At 41.7% G+C, this 22537-nt stretch overlaps 1 protein-coding gene across 2 annotated transcripts in view; it reads left to right on the forward strand.

The window, feature by feature from the left end:
* LOC116054048 (spermatid perinuclear RNA-binding protein-like) overlaps positions 1–22537 on the forward strand; it is a 91704-nt gene that overhangs the window by 43997 nt on the left and 25170 nt on the right. For both annotated transcript variants that reach the window (XM_031305347.2, XM_031305348.2), the window contains exons 3-8: positions 1852–2081; positions 4047–4212; positions 7538–7682; positions 13219–13340; positions 19145–19240; positions 19533–19644. In XM_031305347.2, the coding sequence (XP_031161207.1) occupies positions 1852–2081; positions 4047–4212; positions 7538–7682; positions 13219–13340; positions 19145–19240; positions 19533–19644 (871 nt within the window). The remainder of the gene's footprint in view (positions 1–1851; positions 2082–4046; positions 4213–7537; positions 7683–13218; positions 13341–19144; positions 19241–19532; positions 19645–22537) is intronic.

The following is a 22537-nucleotide window of genomic DNA, read 5'->3' on the forward strand; positions in this document are numbered from 1 at the left end:
AGATGGACCATCTCAAAGGTCACCAGTTGCAAAGGCCACAGGTTTAAATCCTGTAGATGTCCATTGAGGCTGATCAGCGGACATGTTTCCTCTCTGAACGTCCTTGAGCTTCACTCTGAACTGGGGCTGCACAATATATCGTTTTTTTTTTTTGTTTAATCTTTACTGCAATATCAACTGGCGCAATACACACATCACGAAAGGCTGAGACATACCGCGAAAGACACTCAGAGATTTTTGTGTTAGTTGAAATAAAATATCAGTAAAAACATGCACTTAAAAGTTCATTCTCTTTTTAGTGGTGCCTTTTATATTCAATTCAATGTTCACGTTGGTCAATAAAAGCTGTTGGAAAGTATTGTATTTTATTTTTTATGTGTTGTATTTTAGCAGAATACTGAAATCAGCAGAAATGTAGAACTGAGTCCACTTTAATATCTGTTTATTTATAGCAAGTAATATTATAGCGATATTCAACAACGCAACGGTATCGCATATTTTCCTCATATTGTGCAGCCCTAATTAAAGTAATTGTTGTAGTCATTCCTTCTGTCCATACTGGCTGTGAAGAGATCCCTTCTTAGTTCGAATACAAAGGGAGAGACGGGGACAGAATCCACAGTCCCCTCTGTGCAAAACTGCATTGAAAAATTAATAATTTTAGAAGGAACCCATTTGAGTTGACTGCTGAAGTGCCGTATTGGTCCGAATATAAGACGGGGGTTTTTTTCTAGAAAAAAGTCTGAAAAAGTGGGGTCGTCTTATAAATTTATTTGGGGTCTAGATCTTCAGCTGTTGAAATCGCAGAGGCTGCTTTTAGAACGTAAAGGGACGTCACCTGTTTCAATAGCCAATAGAGAAGTCAGCTGGTAAAGTCAGCTATAAACTATAGAAGTGAAATGATCCATAATCCATTTTATTTTTATGTTACAAACAGCTGGTCGAAATGGCAGAGCCTCAACGACCGCCCGAAAGCACGGTAACGTTATACGGTTAAGCCAGCTAGAGAGAGACTGAAGAGAGAGAGCGCCCAGCGGCGTTAGAACAAAGCCGTGAACGTAACGTGTTTTCGCTGATTCATCACTAGAAGTGTAACTGTAGCAAGCATCTCACTATCACTAACGTTATCCACATTCATATTTAGACGCAACAAAGAATATATCCAGCTACAAAAAAAGCCTAAAAGTCGGAAGTTAGAACAGAAGTACAACAAGGCGTTGTCATGGAGATAATACACAGTCTAAAAATACAAACAGCCAGAGAAATTCTTAGCGTGGTCCTCAAAGCGGCCGCTTCCAAGAGATTGACAGGAGAGTGTGTGATTACATGACAGAAAAACGTAATGATGGGATGCCCATTACCAGAGCAGTCATTCAGCTGAAGGCCTTGGAAATATTGTATATGTGACACTTTCATCTAAAAAGATATTGAAAATATGATTTTATTTAAAAGATGTTAAAAACAACAGCCTACCTTGTGCTATTCAAAGTGTTTTTTATTTATAAAAACAAGATTTGGTCTTCAAAAAGTATTTTTCCAAAAAATTTTCTTGGAAGAGGGGGGTCGTCTTATAATCAGGGTCATCTTATATTTTGACCAATACGGTAACTAGTTTACAGTGTTTTTACACTAAACTTGAATATCTGTTTATTTATCGCAACTCAAATAATATCATTGTTGCGATATTCAACGTTATCCCATATTTTCCTCATATTTTGCAGCCCTAGCCCTACTCTGAACCTCCACCTGCTCACTCTGTGTGATTCATACTGCACATGAACATCAGCTACAATGAAAACGTGCCTGAAATAAGAAATGATAATGTCTCTCTTTCCCCTCATCTGAACCCAGAGGTCGTTCAGATCGTTTGCAAACGACGACCGCCATGTCATGGCCAAGCACGCCAGCATCTATCCTGCGCCGGAGGAGCTGGAGGCGGTCCAGGCGCTGGTGTCCACCGTGGAGGGAGCCCTCAAGAAAGTCTCTGATTGGATGGATGGCCTCAACACATCCTTAGGGAAGACATGCACCGATACCGGGGCTGGGGACAATAAAGCGGAGGAAGACGCTGCTGATATAAAGTAATGTCCCGCTGAATGTGCTCTTATTTTACGATTGTTTCAGTGTGACCCAATTACCGTTCATACGGCCCCCGAGAACGTCTCTGCTTTGATTATAGTGCTATATTTTCTTCTTACAGTTCAGTTCTGCATTGGACTGCTAAGTGGGCGTGTTCTCAGAGCGTAAAATGAAGTGCTCCTTCCAGTTTTATTTTTGTATATTCAGCTGTTTTCTCAGCACAGTGCCAGATCACTCCCCTCTATAAAACTGTGTTCTGCTGTATATCTTCATCGGGAGGGGAACGTAATGATTGGATGATTAAACAAGCTCGACAAACAGTCATAAATTCTCAACATTTGCCTCGTGGCCTAAACATGCACACAGAGGTTCTGTATTAAACAAAGCGTCTCTGTGGAGATGCAGTGGGGAGCTGATTCATACAAATAAATCACATCCAGGACAGAAAAAAGAAAAAATATTGTGTATAATGTTATTACAAAGATGAATGTCCAGAAAAAAAACGTTTCCTTCAACTCCAACCACAGCTTCAGCATCTGTGTAGCTGTGATTGGCCACATCAGAGAAGTCCTCGGATATTACATTACGTTACATGTCATTTAGCTGACGCTTTTATCCAAAGCGACTTACACTTGCTATATATGTCAGAGGCCACACGCCTCTGGAGCAACTAGAGGTTAAGTGTCTTGCTCAGGGACACATTGGTTGATGTATCGCAGTGGGAATTGAACCCAGATCTCCCACACCAAAGGCATGTGTCATATCCACTGCGCCATCACCACCAATACTTTAGTTAAGTAAAAATAGTAACACCAGTGTGTTAAAATACCCAAACTTTACTCAAGCAAAAGTCCAGAAATATTGATAAAATGTTCTAAAGTAAAAGTACTCATTGTGCCATGATATAATCTTCTGTTTATCTTATTATTGGCTCATTATTATTGATGTATTAACTTGTTGGAGGCATTTTACAGTTGCAGCTGGTCAAGCTACAGTGATTTTTCTAGTTTATAAAGATGAGCATGTTAATTTATAACATATCATATGGTTTGCATGCAAAATCTTGGGAGGGATACTTCTTGGTAGTCACATATAGGTTTCTTGCGGGGACAAAACCTGACATGACTACTGCTGATGCGTATAATAAGCTTCAGCTGAATTTTCAAAATGTCTTACAGCATGGGCGCCTGGTTAGCTCACCTGGCCCATGTGTAGAGGTTTACTCCTCGACTCCAACCTGCGGCCTTTTGCTGCATGTCATTCCCCTTCTCTCTTCCCTTTCAAGTCTCAGCTGTCCTATCCAAATAAATAAATAAAGCCTAAAATGCCCAAAAAATAATCTTTAAAAACAATGTCTTACAGCGCATAGGAATGTGTTAGGACAGAATCACTTCATGGCCACTGTGGAGAGAAGACATCATTACAGAAACCGACATTTTTTTTCATTGTTCATGTGGATTATGAATCTTGTATCAAGACTTGGAACGTCAGCTTGTCCTTTAATGATTGCAATGACGTATTTGTACATTTAAAAATACAATCGGCTCGCAGCCACAGAGAGCGGAGGATCTCAGGCTGTATTTGTGTGTTGTAAGCTGTCACTATGTCTGTTAGAAAATAAGATAAGATAGACTTTGACATTGATCCAACAATGGGGAATTTCACTTGTCACAGCAGCTCAATGCAGCACAACAACAAAACAACAAAAATACACAAAGAATAAAATAGGAAATAGAAAAAATAAGAGGAGAGTAATAACGGTTATATGTATACTATAAACACTTTTTCTTTACAGGTGGGGAGAATATATATACATATGAATATGAAATGGCAAATTGCACAGGACACAGTAAGATGTATAGAGTAATAAATAAATAAATACAAATAGTGCAGAATATTTTTGAGTGTTGGCTCATGTTATTGTGTTATTGAGAATCTGACGTTGGCTGTCATCCCTCCGCCCTCAGGCCGGATGGCACGCCGGCGTTGTGCGGGGTGACACGTGTCGGCCTGGTGGCCAAAGGCCTGCTGATCAAAGGGGACATGGACCTGGAGCTGGTGCTGATGTGCAGGGAGAAACCCACCAAACTGCTGCTGTACACCATCAGCGCCAACCTCCCCCTGCAGATCCAGGTACGCTCTGCCACACCTCCAGCTCTGCTCTGCAGTGTTTAGCACATCCAGAATGAGCCATGAAGCAACCTTGGGGTGGGGGAGGCTTTTAAAAAGGCATCTTTGTGAGCCGAGGTTCAGTGGAAACGCTTGTCCACAGAGAACAACCAGAAGGTTCTTTATGTGTGATAAAAGAGTTTGACTGGTGACATTGGAGAAGAGACATGCTGACAGCCTGGCATGAAGCAGGACATGATAATAATATTAATAATATAATATTAAAAGATTTGTGCCTTAAACTGTAATGTTGTAATTCCTTTTTATTAAAATGGATGTTATAAAATTCGTATCGAAAAAAGTATCGTTCAGGAGCTGGTATCGTAGTCACGGTATTGGTATCGGTACTGGTATCGAACATTTTTCGAACGATACCCAGCCCTAGCATTCAGCTAATTTAAATAGCTCACCTTACTGTATTGTGTCAACAGTTCACTTCATTTAATATCGTATGTGGCATTTTCTCTTGCGGAGCAGCAAATGTTCAACCAATACTAGTTTCTTCCTGAGACCATTTTGCAGAGCCACCGTCGCTGCGTCCGGAGCTTAGCGCCAGTCAAGACGTTTGTGATTGGTTTAAAGAAATGCAGACAACCCAGAGTGTTTTTTTTTTTTTTCTCCCATCCTGGAATGTATCTGTCTCTATCTACCTTACTACACAGCGCTGTGAAGATAGCTCTGGCAATGTGAGACTACCTTAAAGGTATTGAGTACAGACACTCAGCCCTAATAAATATATTGTTATATTAATATTTCAGCCCACCTTAATTTAAAAAAAAAATTCAATAAAGGTACAATACTAAGTCATGATTGTACCCCCTAATCCAGAGTCATTTGTGTGACAGCAGAACAAGTTTAAATCATTAACAGCACAAACCAGCAGAGAAGAGTTTAAGCCTGAATGGAGGAAAACATTCTCATGTCCCCAGAATAATTATAGTAATAATAATAGTATTACAGAGACGTTTGTGGGCGAAATAAATCATTTCTTAGGGAGGAAAAAGTTTTTTATTCTGAAACCAGATGAAAGGATTATTTTTAGTCAGTAGGAGAAGAGACACAGACGAGCTGGTTTGAAGTGGATATGATATGAAAAGGAAGTGGCCTGTGCTGCTGAGACTATACTTGATTTATCTCTGACATTCTGTCTCCTTGAGATGTCTAAAGCCCAGACTGCAGTATAATCTCCACAGCCTAACCTCTGACCACTGGGAACTCACTCTTTACAACACTGACTTGTTATTTCAATTGGATGTTATGCCTCCCAGCAACCCCGAGCGCATTGTGGGTTTTTTTAACACCCTAAAAGTTGTACGAATAATGTTATCGATATATCTCTACCCTTTAAATGAGAATCCACAGAGCCCCACCCCCCTCTCTAAGCATCTGCTAGCTAACAAAGCAGTGTCGACGTACACAGAGCCTAAACGTGCTGCCTGTGCCCCCATCTCAGTTAATTACCTGCCATATCTGCCGCGCACGCTTCATCATCAATGGAGGAAACCATTTGAAGCTCTCATTTCCTCGGCCAAACTGGGAAGGGATTGACAGGCAGAGGGGTGATGGATGGGGGGGTCATTTCTCGCAGAGAAGAGATAGAGAGAATGCACTCGAAAACATGTCACTGAAGGCAACGCGAGTCGTGAGGAAAAACCAGATAGTCTGGCGTGCTGGGAATTGGCAGACAATAACAACAAGGGCAGAAACTCTGAATGAAATGTGGAAGGAAGCTGCACGTAAACACAGTGTGTGCCTTTTGCTGCTTTCATACAGGCCGTAGGTATTGACAGAAAAAAAAGAAGTACTTTTATGTCAAATCATGTTTCTGTTTTTACTTTAGTTCTCTCAGCAATTAAATATCATCGTATTGCACGAATACTGTCAGTTCTCAAAAAAAGAAAATGGGGTTTGATTTCATGAATATCGTGATGGATTATAATTGATGCCCTCAATGAACCCAGCACTTTCTGTGTATGTTTCAAATTAAAATCCCACCTTTGAAGTGGAAGTCTTTTATCATGAAACATCTGTGCAGGAAGTGTTGCGTTTCTTTGAAAACGGCGAACAAAAAAACCCAGCAAAAGTAGAAGATTGTAAACAAAGACCGAGCAGCAGAATAATGAATGACTGAAAGGATACTGATGGAGTTGGTACATTATCCTGAGTTTATCAAGACAACAAGTAAACATGGGGGAAGTGTTGAGTTTGCATTAACAGCAAACAACATAAACCACAAATTAACAGTAACATATACTTTCTTAAACAAGGAACATTTGTTTGTAAAGAAACAAAAATTGAAGATATAAGGAGGCAGACAACTGGTCTGATTAATCATTTGGTTGAACAAGGTTTATTTTTTAAACCTGTTTTGCTCCACAGCGGTAAATTATTTCTTAGACGGATCTGACCTGAGAAGAATCTCCCTAACATGTACACTTGGCTTATTCACTGAGCTTCATGGTTTATTCATGAATTTATTTTTAGCATAAGAGACAATATTTAGTTGAGAGATGTATTACAGTGATCTTAATCAGGCGAACAAAACGTGCATTTAATTCATTTCTCTGCATGTTTTACATCAGACCGACATGTTGAACTGCATTGCATGTCTAGAAGGGGTTTAAAGCTTTAAAACTTTTTGATATTAGTGAACGTCCGTTACATTCAAGCCATTGCCAAATGAGTTGCTACAAAGCTAATCAAGACTACCAGCTCCACACAACTCTCTCTGTATTTTTCAGTACGGCTGTGATCAGAAGATTGTGTCGTCCGGTGACTATCCCGCGCAGAAACTCGAGTGAAGATAATTTCCTCTTCTGAAGAGTCCGTCATGTTTTTTTTAATCCTCTGTGTCCTCTGTGGCTACCATAGACTGTAAATATGAACAGTCTATGGTGGCTACTAGCAACTGCGTGGAGGAAGGGTGGGGTTGGGGGCACGTGCGCGATCACGTAAGGCTGGATCATGTGGACACGCCGGCCGACAGTGTTGTTGTTATTACTTAGAATTCCTCATGGGGGAGACAGAAACTACGCACTATAGCTTTAAATAAAAATTTCATATAATTTCATATAAAGGCCTTTTTTGATCTCTGCAATTAAGGTATATAAAGTATATATATTTCAATATATTTAAGAAGTAATTTACTTGTAGGCCAGTGATTCTGCACAGATTTTTCCTGAACAAAGTTAAGTAGAACAGCAGTTCCTCGTTCTTTACAAACAGCTGGAGTCAATGTTGCTACTGTGATATTCAATATTTAATTAAAACGTGCAGCCATGTGTTGCAGACGATGACGGAGGACAAATACGAGGTGCAGTCATGCGCGCCCGATGCAGCCATCCGGGTCTGCAGCACCAAAGACCCCCGACTCACGCTGAAGATCACCCTCTCCTCCTTAACCATGAGGGAGGAACACGGCACCACAGAAGAAGGTATTGACTCCTCCTCTCTCCTCCCCCCTAACCCCCCTCCTGTGCTTCCTGTTTGGGAGGATGCTTCCCCTGTTTTTATTTGACCTTTTCATGACAACAGAGGGCTGAGAGTGAGGAAAAGAGAGAGAGGAAATACAAAGGTATAAAAGTACTATGAAACCGGAGCTTGATATTGGAAAGAGACTGGGGAAAATTGGGAAGGACGATGAACCGAGAGGACTGAAAGCTGAGAGCCAACAGGGAAAAAAGGAGAAGGGATGTTATGGATCTGGGTCAAGTGTGGTGGAAATAGCAGATGGCCAGTGAAGGATGATTTCCGCAGGGGAAGTTTTGGGTTGGGATTGGCGAAAAAGGAGCCGTCTGTCTCAGGTGTCCTCTTGTATATCTGCCTGTATCTGACGAGAAAGCATTTAGCAATCCACAGAAGGGAAGTTGTTCCTTTTTGGCCATACATGTTAAACAGAGACATCATTTAACAGACGTATTAAAGGAATTAATCCCTGAAGAAAAGGAGGTGGCTGTTCAAGTGAAGTAGTCCCTCACACCGGCGAGACAATTCATCTGTTGTGATCAGTAGCCGTGAAACATTTTAAAATGATGGGAAACGTAATGTTTAGCATCAGTGCTTCGACTGTGTTTGTTTTCTCCCACAAATGGGAATGAAATTAAAATATGAATGAAAGGCGAAATCAGAAGTGGCGAGCTGCCATTACGGAGCAGCGAGTCCCATTGTGGTCCCGCTCCCAGTGGAAAAAAAGATAGAGTCGAGTCGCCACAAAAGGTAGAAAATGGATTTTGCCAAACAGGAGAGAAGCACAGCTGTTGAGTGCAGAGGCACAACCCAGAGGGAAACATTTTCCCTTCAGGTTCAACATCCTGTCAGCACAAACGAGGACATTGTTTCATCCAGGTCTGTTTGTTGTAGAGTGACGGTCCCTCTCCTGTATTCACACAGACAAGAGCAGAGCTGACTGTCCTGAGAGAGTGTCCTACACAAAGAGAAGAATTTAAATAGGTTATTAAGATCTCAGCCTTACAGGTTTATGAACTCTCTGCTTAGGGGTGGGGTCCAATCGGTGGTTCCATTTTGGGTCCAAAAATAATATAATAAATCTCTTATTGAAAACTGTATTTCTTCTCTCACTTTTGTTTTGTAGCAAAGAGAAATGTATTAAACATTCGGGTAGCAAGCTTGTCATTTTTAGCTGTCGCTGAATGTTTCTTTCAACAGCTGAGCTGGTGTCTCAGCCAAAGATCATTTATTATAGAAAGAACACTCACTATTGGTGTTTTTGTACTTCAACAACATCAAAAGAGTGGTGAGTCTTTTCTTTTTAATGCATTAGCTGATCCCACGGCAGAAGTTTAACTCTCCCAGTTAATCATTCTTGCCTCTCGTATCACAATTACTGCAAAGTTCTTGCACACCAGACACTGTTATTGACAGGTGTGCAGGGTCAAAAACAAACACACTTTACTCACTTTTACAACGTTTCAGTTCTCATATCTTCATCAGAATATATAAATATTTATCATACAGTGTTTTCCCTGGGTTTGTAGAAGACTTGGGTGCACGTATTTGGCGAAAGGGTTTAGGGGTCCTCCCTCAAGAAAATGGGATGTTTTTCAATAATAAATTAAATAATATTATAAATAATAAAATGCAATTTTACATCATTTTGGACCATTATTATTACCATATCTATGTCTAAAACGTTGGAAAAGCTATTAATAGCAGATAATAAATAAATAACACTCAAAAAGCTTGAAGACAAACCTCATTAAAGAAGTCCACTGGGGACCAACAATCATTAGATCTGAGGAAAGTCATTTAGTTTTAATGCTTAGTTTTGATGATTTTACATTCATTAGGCTTAGATGGTGTCCAAAACTGCTTGGGCGCTGCACCTAAGTCTTATAATGGCAGGGAAAACCGCTGCACCTAAGTCTTATAATGGCAGGGAAAACCCTGTCCTATGTGAGAGTTGTGGCTTCAAGGAGCCCGTTGAGGAGTATTTGTTGTGGTGAGTAACAGTCTAACTGATTCCCTCTGGCTCTGAGATGTCCTCCTGTAGCTGGCCTCTGCTCACTGACTGTTGGTTTTGTTGCCGTAGCTCCGCAGGTCAGCGCGCTGTGGATTGACACTTCTCTGCGGCCCCGCTGCTGACGAGGCGGGCCCCCCCACCCCCCCACACCCACCCAGCAGCAGGAAACCCCCGGGTACAAGGGGCTAAATCAACTAAACTAAATCAAACCAACCCACTCACTCTCTGCCTCAGACATGCTCCTGTTACCCCCTCTCTCCCCCCCTCCCCCCCCCACCCCCTGTGCTTCTCTGCTTTAAGTGTTGGGGCTGACCCCTCTCTGGGGATCAATTTGCATTGGCTCAGTATGACATCCCATAATTTCATGTTGAAAAAGCAGTGTTAATTGAATTAATCTGATGTCCTGGTCACTAATCAAAATTCCCCTAAGCTGATGATGTCAGGGAGAATTTAGCGGGGGTTGTCCTTATCTGTATGTGGTCTTGACCTGTGAGTGATGGTTCCTTCATGGCGTGCCTCTGGGAATCAGCTTCCACAATTTATCTGCAAAAGATGAGCACATTTTTAGTAAATGTGCGAGCAAATTAACACAGAAGCAGCGAGGGTCTGACGATTCGTTGCCTTCAGCGGGCACAGCTTATTTTTTCACCATAATTGAAACCTAATTTTATATACCTTGCAAATTTATAATAACTCAGATTTGGCTGGGTGGTTAATAACACATTTTCCTGGGGTGTGACAGACTTACAACTCATATTGTATTTTGCTTTACCAGGAATTTCCAGTCCGAGCTGGAAGGATCTCAAGTATTTTTTTGCGCTTTGAGCTGCACTCTGTGTATGAAAGGCGCTATACAAATAAATCTTATTATTATTATTATTATTATTATTTTTCTTCAGTTAGAAAAAATTGATATGCTATTCTTTATTACATTATTTTACGGAGTCTTGAGTGTGCCACTGGAAGAATCCAGTGTTTATTGAATCCGGCTGCTGCTGTGAATGCTGGGATCTGATTTAATTTAGTAGGTGGCATTCTGACATGTTTAAATTAAAGAGAATCATCTTTAAGTGAAAGGTAATCAGAAAATGGAAACCAAGTGTCAAAGCAGGGGAGAGATTAATTTCTGAGATGGAATGTGATAGGCAGACAATAAATCTAAGTAAGTAATTAATTAGGGTTGAAACAATCATTCAATTTAAGTCAGAAAGTAGTCATCTACAGTCATGTATCAGTATAGTGAAATGTGCCAAAACTTGGCCGAACATTCCTATGAAAGTCCAGTATTAATGATGAAATTACCGACCGCCATCTACTGTACACATCAGCCTTTGTAGTCTTGACGGTCTTTGGTGTTTTTTGCCCCCGACGTCTCCTCCCAGGCAGCGCGGCAATGGTTATGTTTAGGGTTAAGGTTAGGGTTAGCTGCCTGGAAGGCGCCGTTGGAGGCAAAAAAGTAGTAGTGGCCCTTCAGAACGGAGCCACAAAGAGTAGGGGTTGAAATCTTTACCTAGGATAAAAAAAAAATATATATATATAGATATATATATATCTATATATATATATACTACTTCAGACCAACCCATTTTAGATTTGCGTCGGGCGCAAGAGTCCTTTATCCTGCCGGTATAATAGCAACAGCGCCCGAGATCCACCCACAAAGCTACTTGCGTTTGGCGTATGATACTTGCGTTTCAGATCGTTAAAATAGGGCCCAAAATGTATATTTTCATTCTCCTGGCACACTTGAGATTCCATAGATTTAGTTACAGAGTGTTTTTAATGGTAATAAAATTAGATTTTCATTGTTCATTTTATTGAAGAGTCCAGTGTAGATATGAATGAAAGCACAAGAAAAATGCTTCGTCTTACATTTTCTTATGTAGCATTGGTCCACTTACCCTGGCAACATTAGTGCCACTGAAGAACCATTTATGTACTTTACTTTTAGTTTCTTACAACAAAGTATTTTTAAGTGAGAAAAAAAACATGAAATGGCTTTTTGTCAGGTCTCACTTCAATTCCCAATTTCATTAGTTTTGAGGTCTCCAGGTGCACAAAGCAAGCACAACTGAGAAAGTGCACCTATAAGTGCTGGATAGAAAGAAAGATAGAATCATTTCACTCTTCCAGCAACCTTTGACAAATCATGCCAGTCAGAGTGGTATATTATATTACCCAGAAGTCCCAGGGGCAGAACATGAAGGCCCTAAGTCCTTGGTCCTAGAGGAGGAGTGACACGGGACAAACCCTGTGTCTCTCATCGGCTCCTTCGTTTGTCTTCCACCTCTTCCATCCTGTTCAGCTTTCACTGCGGTCTCTACAGCAACAGACTGCTAAACCACACACACCGCTCCTGCGCTCACATTACTGCTGATGTCTCACATGCAGACAGATACATTTGAATACTGCGTATATCTGGAAATAAAGACTCCCCTGTAACCCTCTCTCTAGGAGCGGGAGCATTATTTTAATGCTCTGGGTCAGCATTACTGTCATTTTCATAGAAAAATAGCCGTGATTTAATCTCTGCTGGCTGTTGCTCATTGGAAGAGACCTTTGAACCATAATGGCACTGATTCCAGAGTGATGGGACATTAATATTTGCAACTTGGCAAGCTGAAGAACAAAGATAATGTTTCTATCTTAGATGTCCTCGATGAGACCGTTGATAGCCTGTGAGCCCTCACTACTGAGCTCTGCAGTGTGGTCTGCAGTCTGTTCCCCACCCCCCGTTGTCCGTCTGCTTGACTGTCCCACAGTGGGCACCCCTTAGCCGCTCCCGAGAACAAACAGCCTTCACTTTCTTTCCAGGGTGGCGTTCTCACTCTCAGATGTTTATGTTGTCGTTGCCATCTGCTGTCACTCTTCTTCTGCTGTCGTTCTCCCATGGCTCGGCCTCCAGTCATGGCAGGAGTGCTCCCCACAGGAACCCGGTGTGGAGAGACTGTTTCAGTCAAAACATAAACATCTGACCGACCCCGCAAGAGTGAAAATAGTAGCATGGTGCCGAAGAAAACTGCAGAGCAAGCTGCCTTTAAAAAAAAATATATATACATTTATTTATTTTTAGAGCAGGATGACTTTTAATCTGGCTTTTGTTCCCGAGTCGTTGCCATGCTCTCATTTTCGTCCTGCGCCGTAATTGATAACACACTAATCTGGCGTGTTCCATCGCCTCCAGCCACTGATCTGCATCTAGAGTGAGACTCCGGCCTGGCGGCAAGACGCATGTGCTCAAGTCTACTCCAGTTGCTCCTGTCAATGTAATGAAAGATCCTGCCTTGTGCATGACAAACTCCCCTCTCCCAGAAAAAAATCACGGAATCTTTCAAATTCCTCCTGCCCTTCCTATAGCTCATTCGGTCAGATCAGTGGGTTTGCCTAATAACTAGCCGTCCAACCCTGTTGCCTGTGTGTCTGTGTGTGCGTGTGGGAGGTCAGCGTGGTCACGCTCAGTCTGTCCTGTCTCATCCTGTCCGTCTCTCCAGACGAGGGCCATCAGGACGACAACAAGGAGAGGCAGGAAGACGAGGAGAAGGAGGAGGATGTCCTGGACAGGCAGAAGTGCCAGGCTGCGCTGGCGTCGCTCCGACACGCCAAATGGTTCCAGGTGAGCACAGCTGGGCCGATGCCACAAGCACTCTGAGGCTTTACAACCTGGCAGCCTGAATATTCAACTCTGTCTCCCAACATTACATTTGTATACTTTAATGTGCAACAGGAAACGTGATCACATAATAAAGACAGGATTTTCATGAACCATAGAGCTTAGGCACAGGTACTGAAGCAGCTGTTTCATACATGTTCCACAGTTGGCCCAGCTGACTCCTTGTTGTTGCTCAGATACTTAGATCAGTGCTTCCCATCCTTTTTGGTCTGAGGTACCCCCAGAAGAAGTCAAATGAACTTGAACCATCAATTCCGAATGTATGGGAATGTAACACTATAAATTATAATATATGGATATTGTTAATTGTTTCATACAATTGAACTGTCAATATTAAGGTTGGTTTGATCAGCAGTTGTACTGATACGAGCCTTCTAGGCGACTACTATTTTTTAGCTAACTATTTCAACCAATGACCAACTATTTAAACTTTTAGCTATATCAACTGTTTTTCCATTACTGTATGTTACTTTAAACTAGTTATTTCTACCATTTATTCATTACTTTTACTAATGCTCCCGTATTCTTATCAATGGCTTAGAGAGTTCCCTCAAAGAGTAGAGCCTTTCCCGCCAAATCTACTGTAACTGTTTCACCATAAATGGCTATAAATGGTCGGTTCTTTCACGCACGTGTCTCCGACTAAAATGAAGCTGACTGCAAATGAAGTATGATTCACATTTCAATGGTTGTGATCAGGAGACATGACATCTATATTTTCTAATATTTAAAGTGCTTATATTATGCTATTTGGCTTTTTTCCTTTCCTTTATTGTGTTATTTATATTTTTGTGCACGTTATAGGTTTACAAAGTGAAAAAGTCCGAAGTCCACCCCAAAGGGACTTACCATCTCCAACAGAAAACACTGTTCACAAACTGCTCCAAACAGCTCTATTGTAGTCCAGCCTTTACTTCAGAGACAAACGTGCGTCACTTTGTAACACACGTTATAATGCTCGCCTAGCTGCTAGCGTGGCACGCCCTCATACTCTGCAACCAGTGTTGGGGAAGTTACTTTTAAATAGTGTTTGCTCGTTACTCGTTACTTCTTAAAAAAGTAATCCGTTACTTTACTTAGTTACCCCCTATGCAAAGTAACTTTTTACTTGTTACTTTTATGTTACTTTTAAAAGCAGGCATCTCTGGCAGAGACTGAAGTTAATTATACAAAAACTATCTTTGACCATAAAGCCAATCTCTGGTTTATCAGTGAAGTGTCTGAACTACACTGCAGGCTGGATTCTCTACTCGCAGAGTGACGGCTGATTCATTATGAACGCGTCCAGCGCGGGTTGAATGCACATCAGCAGGTCATCTGCATTACACGGTCTTAGTGTATACTATGTAATGTCTGTATCGACTTGTACCGGGGTCCGTGCATTGTCGTAGACACATGCAGCCTCTTTTCTGGAAATCCATTTTGTGTCCGTGCAACCGACACAAGTCCACAGCGGTCCGCTGCGTGTATGTATGAGGCCATCTCCACCGCATCCATCTGTGAGGTTGTCAGCTTTGTGTCTGCTTGGCTCAGAGCGCCGTCCAGCAAAAAGCCACGAAGCTTAAAACGCTCTCAAAAGTTAGCTTTGGCTGCTAACTCGCTTGCCATGATCACTCTGCTACCAGCCTCTGTCACGTCCCGTGTGGAGCTTGTGAGCGCGCAGCTGAGAAGGCAGTGTCACTGTCAAATCTGTCCCTGGGAAAAGTAACATTGCGCCGAATTGAAAAAGGAACTACGTTTCGTTACCAAATTTTCAGTAGTGGTGCGTTACACTACTTTTACCCGAAAAAGTAGTTACTTTGTAACGCGTTTCACCCAACACTGTCTGCAACTGACTAGCTAGCAGTGCATACCTAGCTGCTGCGCATGTGCGACTCCAAACAAAGATGGAACAGAAGTGAGATGCCTCACTCTGTAGCTAAAACAGAGAGCTCAACACACAGGGCGAAAAGAGGAGCTGCAGCAATGTGCAGTACAACAAAAATATAGTGTTTTTTGAAAATTAAACCATGTAAACCTATTCTGATATAACCTCTAAATACAATTATGAACTTGAAAATGAGCATAATATGAGCACTTTAATAAAAAAAAAAAAAACATTTTTCACTAACTGTTTCACAAACTGTAACCAAAGTGTTTTAACATAACAATACTCAGTATTCAGGATGTGAACCCTGGTCTCTAGTGTCAGGGTACACCCACCACCCACCCACCATTTCCCTACAACGTCTGCATGGTGCAAGCACGTAACACGTCCTGGACTGGAAATGACACTGAGCATAACCCAGGCATGTTTACACGTTCATAGATGTCATTTACAGAAGTCACTGCTGGAATAACTTATTATAAGTGAATATCACACAAAAAAAGCTTTTACACTTGGCTGAGGAGGAAAAGTGTAATGTATCGATCAAAGCAAATGCGACCTGGTGAATAAATCATGACGTCTATGAAGCATGTAAATTAAACGTCACTGAAGAGATGAAAAAGTGCAGCAAGGTGATGGATGAGGAGACATAATGTTCCTCACCTAACTACAAGAAACAAACAGAAATGTGGTATTTCCATCACATTTCTTCATCTGACTGACACTCTGTTAATCATATTACAGTATCTCTCACTGCATCCTCTTCTTCTGCAGTGGTTTAATGACAACCGACTGTATATTTCTATGCTCTTGTCTCCCAACAGTCGCATAGCAGTAGCGCATGGAAGCGTGCATTCATTTGCATTTTCTAATGGCTTTCTTTCTGGAAGTTCGATTAAAATTTGCGAGCCTGGGTAGCTCACCTGGTAGAGCAGGCGCCCATATATAGAGGTTTACTCCTCGACGCAGCGCCCGCAGGTTCGAATCCGCCCTGCGGCCCTTTGCTGCATGTCATTCCCCCTCTCTCTTCCCTTTCATGTCTTCAGCTGTCCTATACAAATAAAGGCCTAAAATGCCCAAAAAATAATCTTTAAAAATAAATAAATAATTGCGCACCTGTACATTTGGATGGAAGCTAAGTAACTAGTGCTGTCAAACGATTAAAATATTTAATCGCGATTAATTGCATTAATGTCATAGTTAACTCGCAATTAATCGCACATTTTTATCTATTCTAAATGTCCCTTGATTTCTTTTTGTCCCATTATTTTTTCTCATTTTAATACTCTTATCAACATGATACGATACTTTTAAAACGGTGCCTGAACCGAAAGAAAGATATATATATATATATATATATATATATATATATATATAAAAACGAGCACCTTGTTCAATTGTATTTGTCTGTTCTGTATGTTCAAAAATATAAAACAATAAAAAGTTGATCTAAAAAAAAAAAAAAAGGAGCACAAAACGGCGAAAACAGCCACTGGATGGGAAAAGGGTATTTTACAATAACTTTGAATGCACCACGAGGCCGGCGAGGCTGAGTCTGTGTTTTTCAGACAACGGCAGCTACAGTCTGGTGTTAGAATCCTCTACAGTGAAATACCATTCACGTGGATGACATTTTCCCATTCAAAACAGCGATTTTCGCCGAAAAGCGAATAGTTTGCAGGTATGTACTACTCTTTGGCCGGCTCACAAGCCCAAACAAATGTATCTGTTGTTTTGTTTCCGGTCTAGCTAGATCCGGTGTGGTGTTTTCGAACGTTAATAGTTGTTGCAACAGCATGTGAAAGAAACTACAAAGTTTGCTAGGTCAAAAAGAACGTTAATCTCGTGATAAAAAAATTGACGCCGTTAAAATGGGTTTGGTTAACGCCGTTAATAACGCGTTTAACTGACAGCACTAATTCTGACCAAATCAAGTTTCAGATGAGCTGCAACTCGTCCTGACTGAAGTGAAAGTTGTTCCGCTGCCAAGAAGGCAGAAGGGAGACGAGAGTCAAGGGCAGGTGAAGCAGTCAGCAGCTTCCCTCAGGGAAGCAGAGCTCGATGCCAAGTAATATCAGAGTGAAGGGCTGCACTGTGGAACGAAGGTGAAGCAGCGCAGGGAAGATTCAGTTGCATCATATTCAGACAGGAATGATATGACCCGAGGACCTCCACTGATGTAATAACTGCAGATACGATTAGTGGTGTTCGTCTCATCCACCATTGCTGTGAGCTTTAAATGAAAGCACCTGAATTACATTTCCTACTATATTGTTGGGAATAGTCAGTCTGTGCAAATTGAAGTGTCAATAATCTCCAGCATAATTACTTTTTGATGTTAATGTTATAATCTCCAGTTACTCTTCTCCCTATATTCTTCAAGCTCTTCCTTTCAGTTTTGCTAGACCCTTGAGACGATCGTTGTAAAACTTTTTTAGGACAACAGAATTTATTGCATCTTGGTTACCAGAGATTTCAACCAATTTTATTATTCCATGTATATTCATGTCACTAAGTGCAGATATGTCCAGTAAAAGTTTTGTCACGTGAGGTCAACCATATACTATTACTTAGAAATGGCTATTTTCACTATATTGAGGCAAAGCATGGAGTGATAATAGAACTACGATAAATGTCCCGGATGCTTGACACAGAAATCTACTTAGAGCATTTCACAGTTGAGTGCAGGGGGAAGAGGGCATTTATATATGCATTTCATACTGAACTGTATATCACAACAACACAACAGCAGCATACTGTACATGGAGAAACACCTTACGTGTCTTGGAATAACTATACTATTCAGTTTAACAGGAGACTTTCAAAAATGTTCAAATTGTTCTGAATGTCAGATACTGAAGAGGGAACAGCTCAATGCTGCTGTAGTTTAAAAAAACAGCAAACGCCATTTCCATAATTACGTAGTTCCTTCTAACAACTCATAAAACAACATTGCCGAACCCACAGCGAGTGTGGTCTATAAGAAAACCGTTTTCACAGTGGCTAGCAGTGAATATGCTGCAAGAGTCTCATGTATTTAACTCTGCGGCAAGAACAATGAAAAATTCATATGAGAACCTGAAAAAGCTGCATTGATGTTGGATTCGATAAAAGTTGCATAAAGTGCAACAGACTCTCTGTATCAATGTTGTATTCTCATAAAGGAAGATTTTCACTCTAGCTATTCCAGACGGAATGTTTATTCCCCGCACAGGCTGGACTTAAAAAGAATCTCTGCCAGTAGAATCAATATCACTGCCTTCAGAAAATACACGCTGCCATGGTTCTCCTGTTACCGGTGGATTTATTCGTCTTAATTGCATTTCAGTCAACATCACTGTCATCAAATCCACCGTCGAACTGTTCAAACATAACAACGTGCAGAGCACACATTCGCATCACACAAAGTATAAATATTGATGACGAAACATAAATAAACCATACCTCGCTGGCTGCACACACTATGGCTGCACAAAACCAAGAGGGAATGAGTCCACTTGAACAAAAATAAAATCTTTTAAACGGGCAATATAACCTTTTAACTTATAACTACCTAACATAGAACGTAAAAGTACTTCCTGCATAGTGTTTATTCAAAACAAATCCATATTCATGAATATAAATAAAATAACATATGTAAATAAAACATATCAAATGGTGACATAAATAATAATTATGGCAGTTAAAGTCAAGTTTAATATCTAATTCAGTCTCTCACAATGGTATTGGCATTTCAGGGGTCATGAAAATGCCTCTATAAGCGCTGCAGATCTGGCATCTCCGAGCCTGGAAGTTGTCACATGTTTTTTTGGAGAGTTTGCTGCTTTGCTGACTGCTGTCTTGTTGAAATAAATATAACTATGTCTGTCTGTCCCCTCAGGTCCGAGTCACAGATCTCAAGTCTTGCGTCATCGTTTTGAGGATTTTCAGAGACATGTGCAACAGACTGTCTGGGTGGCAGCCTCTCAAAGGATGGGTAGGTGACGGCCGCAGAATCGGAACGGGACGTCAAGATCTCACATTCAGTAGAAGATAAAAGTTAAACAAACTGTAAACTGCACAAACGTAAACCAGCAAATCAAATCAGCGTAAACCGGACAGAATGGAAAACAGGAGTTTTATAAGTTTATGTCCCAGGTTTTAAAACAGCTTGTTTTGCCTCCTGCTGTGTACGGTGTGTAAGGATTGTGTCCCAGGACCAGAATCATGACTGGAATTGATTAAGTTTATACTGTGTTGAGTGTCCTCTGTCTTTCCGCCCTCTGCAGCCTCTGGAGCTGATCTGTGAAAAGGCCATAGCAACCTGTAACCGGCCGCTGGGTCCAGGCGAGGCCCTGCGTCGCGTCATGGAGTGCATCGCCTCAGGGATCCTCCTGCCAGGTCAGTGATCAGTCCTTCACAGCAACCTCCAAGCTCCATTTGTTGTTAGCATTTTCACTCTCTTTCTCTCGTCTGAGCTCGAGGCTAGTTTAACATTGTTTGTGAAGCCAGGGTTACTGCCCATAAAAGATGTGGTGAAATTTAGAGGCAGTGCATACAGATTTTATAGAAATATATAAACAGAGTGGAACATGCGCAACAATCTCCAGATTGAACTTGTCTGCTCAAGTTGAAAATGTTTCCTGTTAGGAGATAAAATGTACAGCTAAACTGTCAGAACCCAGTGGACCGGAGGAAAAAAGAAAAGAAACAGAAGTTCCTGTTTTTAAAATCTGTTTTAAAATCGGTCTGAGTAAAATGACTTGGTTGCAGCAAACGTCTGTAGCGTCTGTGCTGTTTTTATGGTTGAAGGCTTAAGTGGAAAAACAATCCAGTAGTCAGATTTGCACAGATAATATAGTTGTCAGATGAGTCAATAAGGAGAGGCTGAACTCCTGACCCGGACTGGAAATAAAGTTGGGCAGTTTGAGGACTTGAGGAACTCCTGAGGAGTAAGGCAATGTTAGCCGAACCGAGCCCGACGGGTCCCAACGGAACCCGACGAGCCGGGCCGTAAAATGGTGCTGCGGCTCCTTTAAGAGAGCTCACTGCGTGTGTAAAGTGGGCAGAAGAGAGATAAAGAGGAAGCAGACGTGTAGATGCGACCGGAGCAGAGTTGGTGGAATAAGTTTATGTTTTGTACACAGTGTGTGCGGTGTCCGAGATAAACCCCAGACTGAAAGCCAAGTTCGTTCATCTGCTCACCAGAAACGGGATTTTAACCCCAACGTTATTCATTTCATAACGTTGGCCCTGGAGGTAGTCTCCCCTGGTTTTCTGACCACGGTCGGAAACAAAGCAATCAGGAAAGGTTAACACATTGAACATTTTAAATTAAACAGCTTATTAACGTGCGCTTATTGCCCAATGTGCGCTGATGCGCTCATCTGTTGACATTTCTGAATGCCTTCCTACAGTTGCTTAATAAAAGCGGGCTTTCCACACAAACAAACGTACATGTGTCATTAGTATGAGAAAAAATGAGATTTTAACTGTGTCGGGCTCGGACATAAATATCTTAACACCTGTCGGGCTCGGGCCGGGTTCGGTCACGGTTCTGTCGGACGCGGGCCGGGCTCGGACAGAAAAATTCGGCCCGATCCGGACTCTACTGAGGAGGCAGAGCCAGAGGACGGCGATAATTCCCAGCTCTCCATTGGAAGTCACTGAGTTCGGGGGCAGTGTGGGCTGGCTGACGGGTTTCGCTTCCCATCTTTTAAGGGAAAAAAAGATTGGGTGTGCTCCACGGTGTGGAGGGAATACAGGAAGGGGCTGAGGACGCAGCCCTGTGGTGCTCCTGTGCTGAGGGTCAGCAGTGAGAAGAGGTGTGGTTGTCCACTCTCACTACCTGGAGGCAGTCTGTCAGAAAATCCAGTAATGTTTTCAGGCCCAGATCCTTGAGTTTACTGACAAGCCTGGATGGCACTTTGTTATTGAACGCTGAGCTGTCCACAAACTGCATAGTCACATAAGTCTTCTTCCCTTCCAGGGGGGAGAGAGCGGTGTGTAGGATGCCAGTGATGGAGGACGCCAGTGATGGCAGACGCCAGTGATGGCGGACTTAGTTGCTCTGTTTGAGCGGTATGCAAATAGCAGGGGGTCAAGGGTGTGGAGGAGCATGGGGCAAATGAGGGATTTAACCAGCCTCTGAAAACACTTCTGGCTATAGGGGGGACATGATTCCCCTCATAAGTGCTATGATGCGCTAGTCATTGAGATTGGCCACAATAGTGGGAATAGTGATGATAGTGGTGTCATGTTCCATTGTTTGTGATCAGTGTCTGATTGATCAGTGCATCTATTATAAAATGTGTGTTCCCTACAGAAGCACTTCTCCAAAAGGGATTCAACATGTGGACGTCATGAATGATGTGAAGCAGCTGTTCATCACTGCCGAGGTCTTAAAAAAAACTCCCATCCAGTTGCATCATGGGTTGTTAACTTGTAAAATGCAGCTCAATCACAGCCTTTTTGAATAAAACAATACTGAAAGTCTACCCTTTTTTTTTTTTTTTTTTTAAGAAAAGCTGTTTACCACTCCAGGGCAACATCAGGCAAATCTGCTGTCTGTTTCACTTTCATACGTATGTTTAAAAAAGGAATCAGCCCAGGGATGGAAAAAGTAAGCAGGCAAAAAAAAGAAGCAGAAACCGTGTTTTATTCTTAGGAGAAACTTTTTAAATGAATGTGTTTTAGGATAACCTGGTGTTTGGCTGTAACCTCCGTACACACAGGGCGTCCTGCTGATTCATGGCCAGGATAGCAGACTGTGGAGTGTCACCAATGATGTAGTGTAGTATCACCTACACTCTACACAGTGCATTAATTGGGGTGCAGATTCCCTCAGGGCACCCTGAAAGTGTTCCAGTTGATTCACAGCAACATGGGTGATGGTTTAATTTAATTTTTACTTGTATTTCATTCAGTAAAAGTTGGTGGAGGAGTATGGTGTATTTTAGAAAGATTTACGCGACTTTCTAAACCGTGTGAACATTTATCCTCTGAGATTTTTATTCTAGAGCAGTCCAAGTGAGAAATGTTTCCTGTTCAGCTCTAATAAATAGAAACCTTCAGCTTCCACGTTTGATCAGTGCAGAGCACTGGTTAGCCTTTGTGACGTATGATTGGATTTTTAAAAATTGGTTCAGGGTTGCCCTTAACATTGAAATGGTAGGTTGTTCCCTGAATGCTCTGAATCATTGATGAGTTACTGCTGCATTCAGAGTGTCCACAGTAGGAGTCAGTCAATTATTTCTGTGTGTGTTTTCCTGTCAAGACGAATGAAAGTGGGTTC

The sequence above is a fragment of the Sander lucioperca genome, chromosome 2 (genome assembly GCF_008315115.2).
Source record: "Sander lucioperca isolate FBNREF2018 chromosome 2, SLUC_FBN_1.2, whole genome shotgun sequence".
In the NCBI taxonomy this organism is placed as follows: Eukaryota; Metazoa; Chordata; class Actinopteri; order Perciformes; family Percidae; genus Sander; species Sander lucioperca.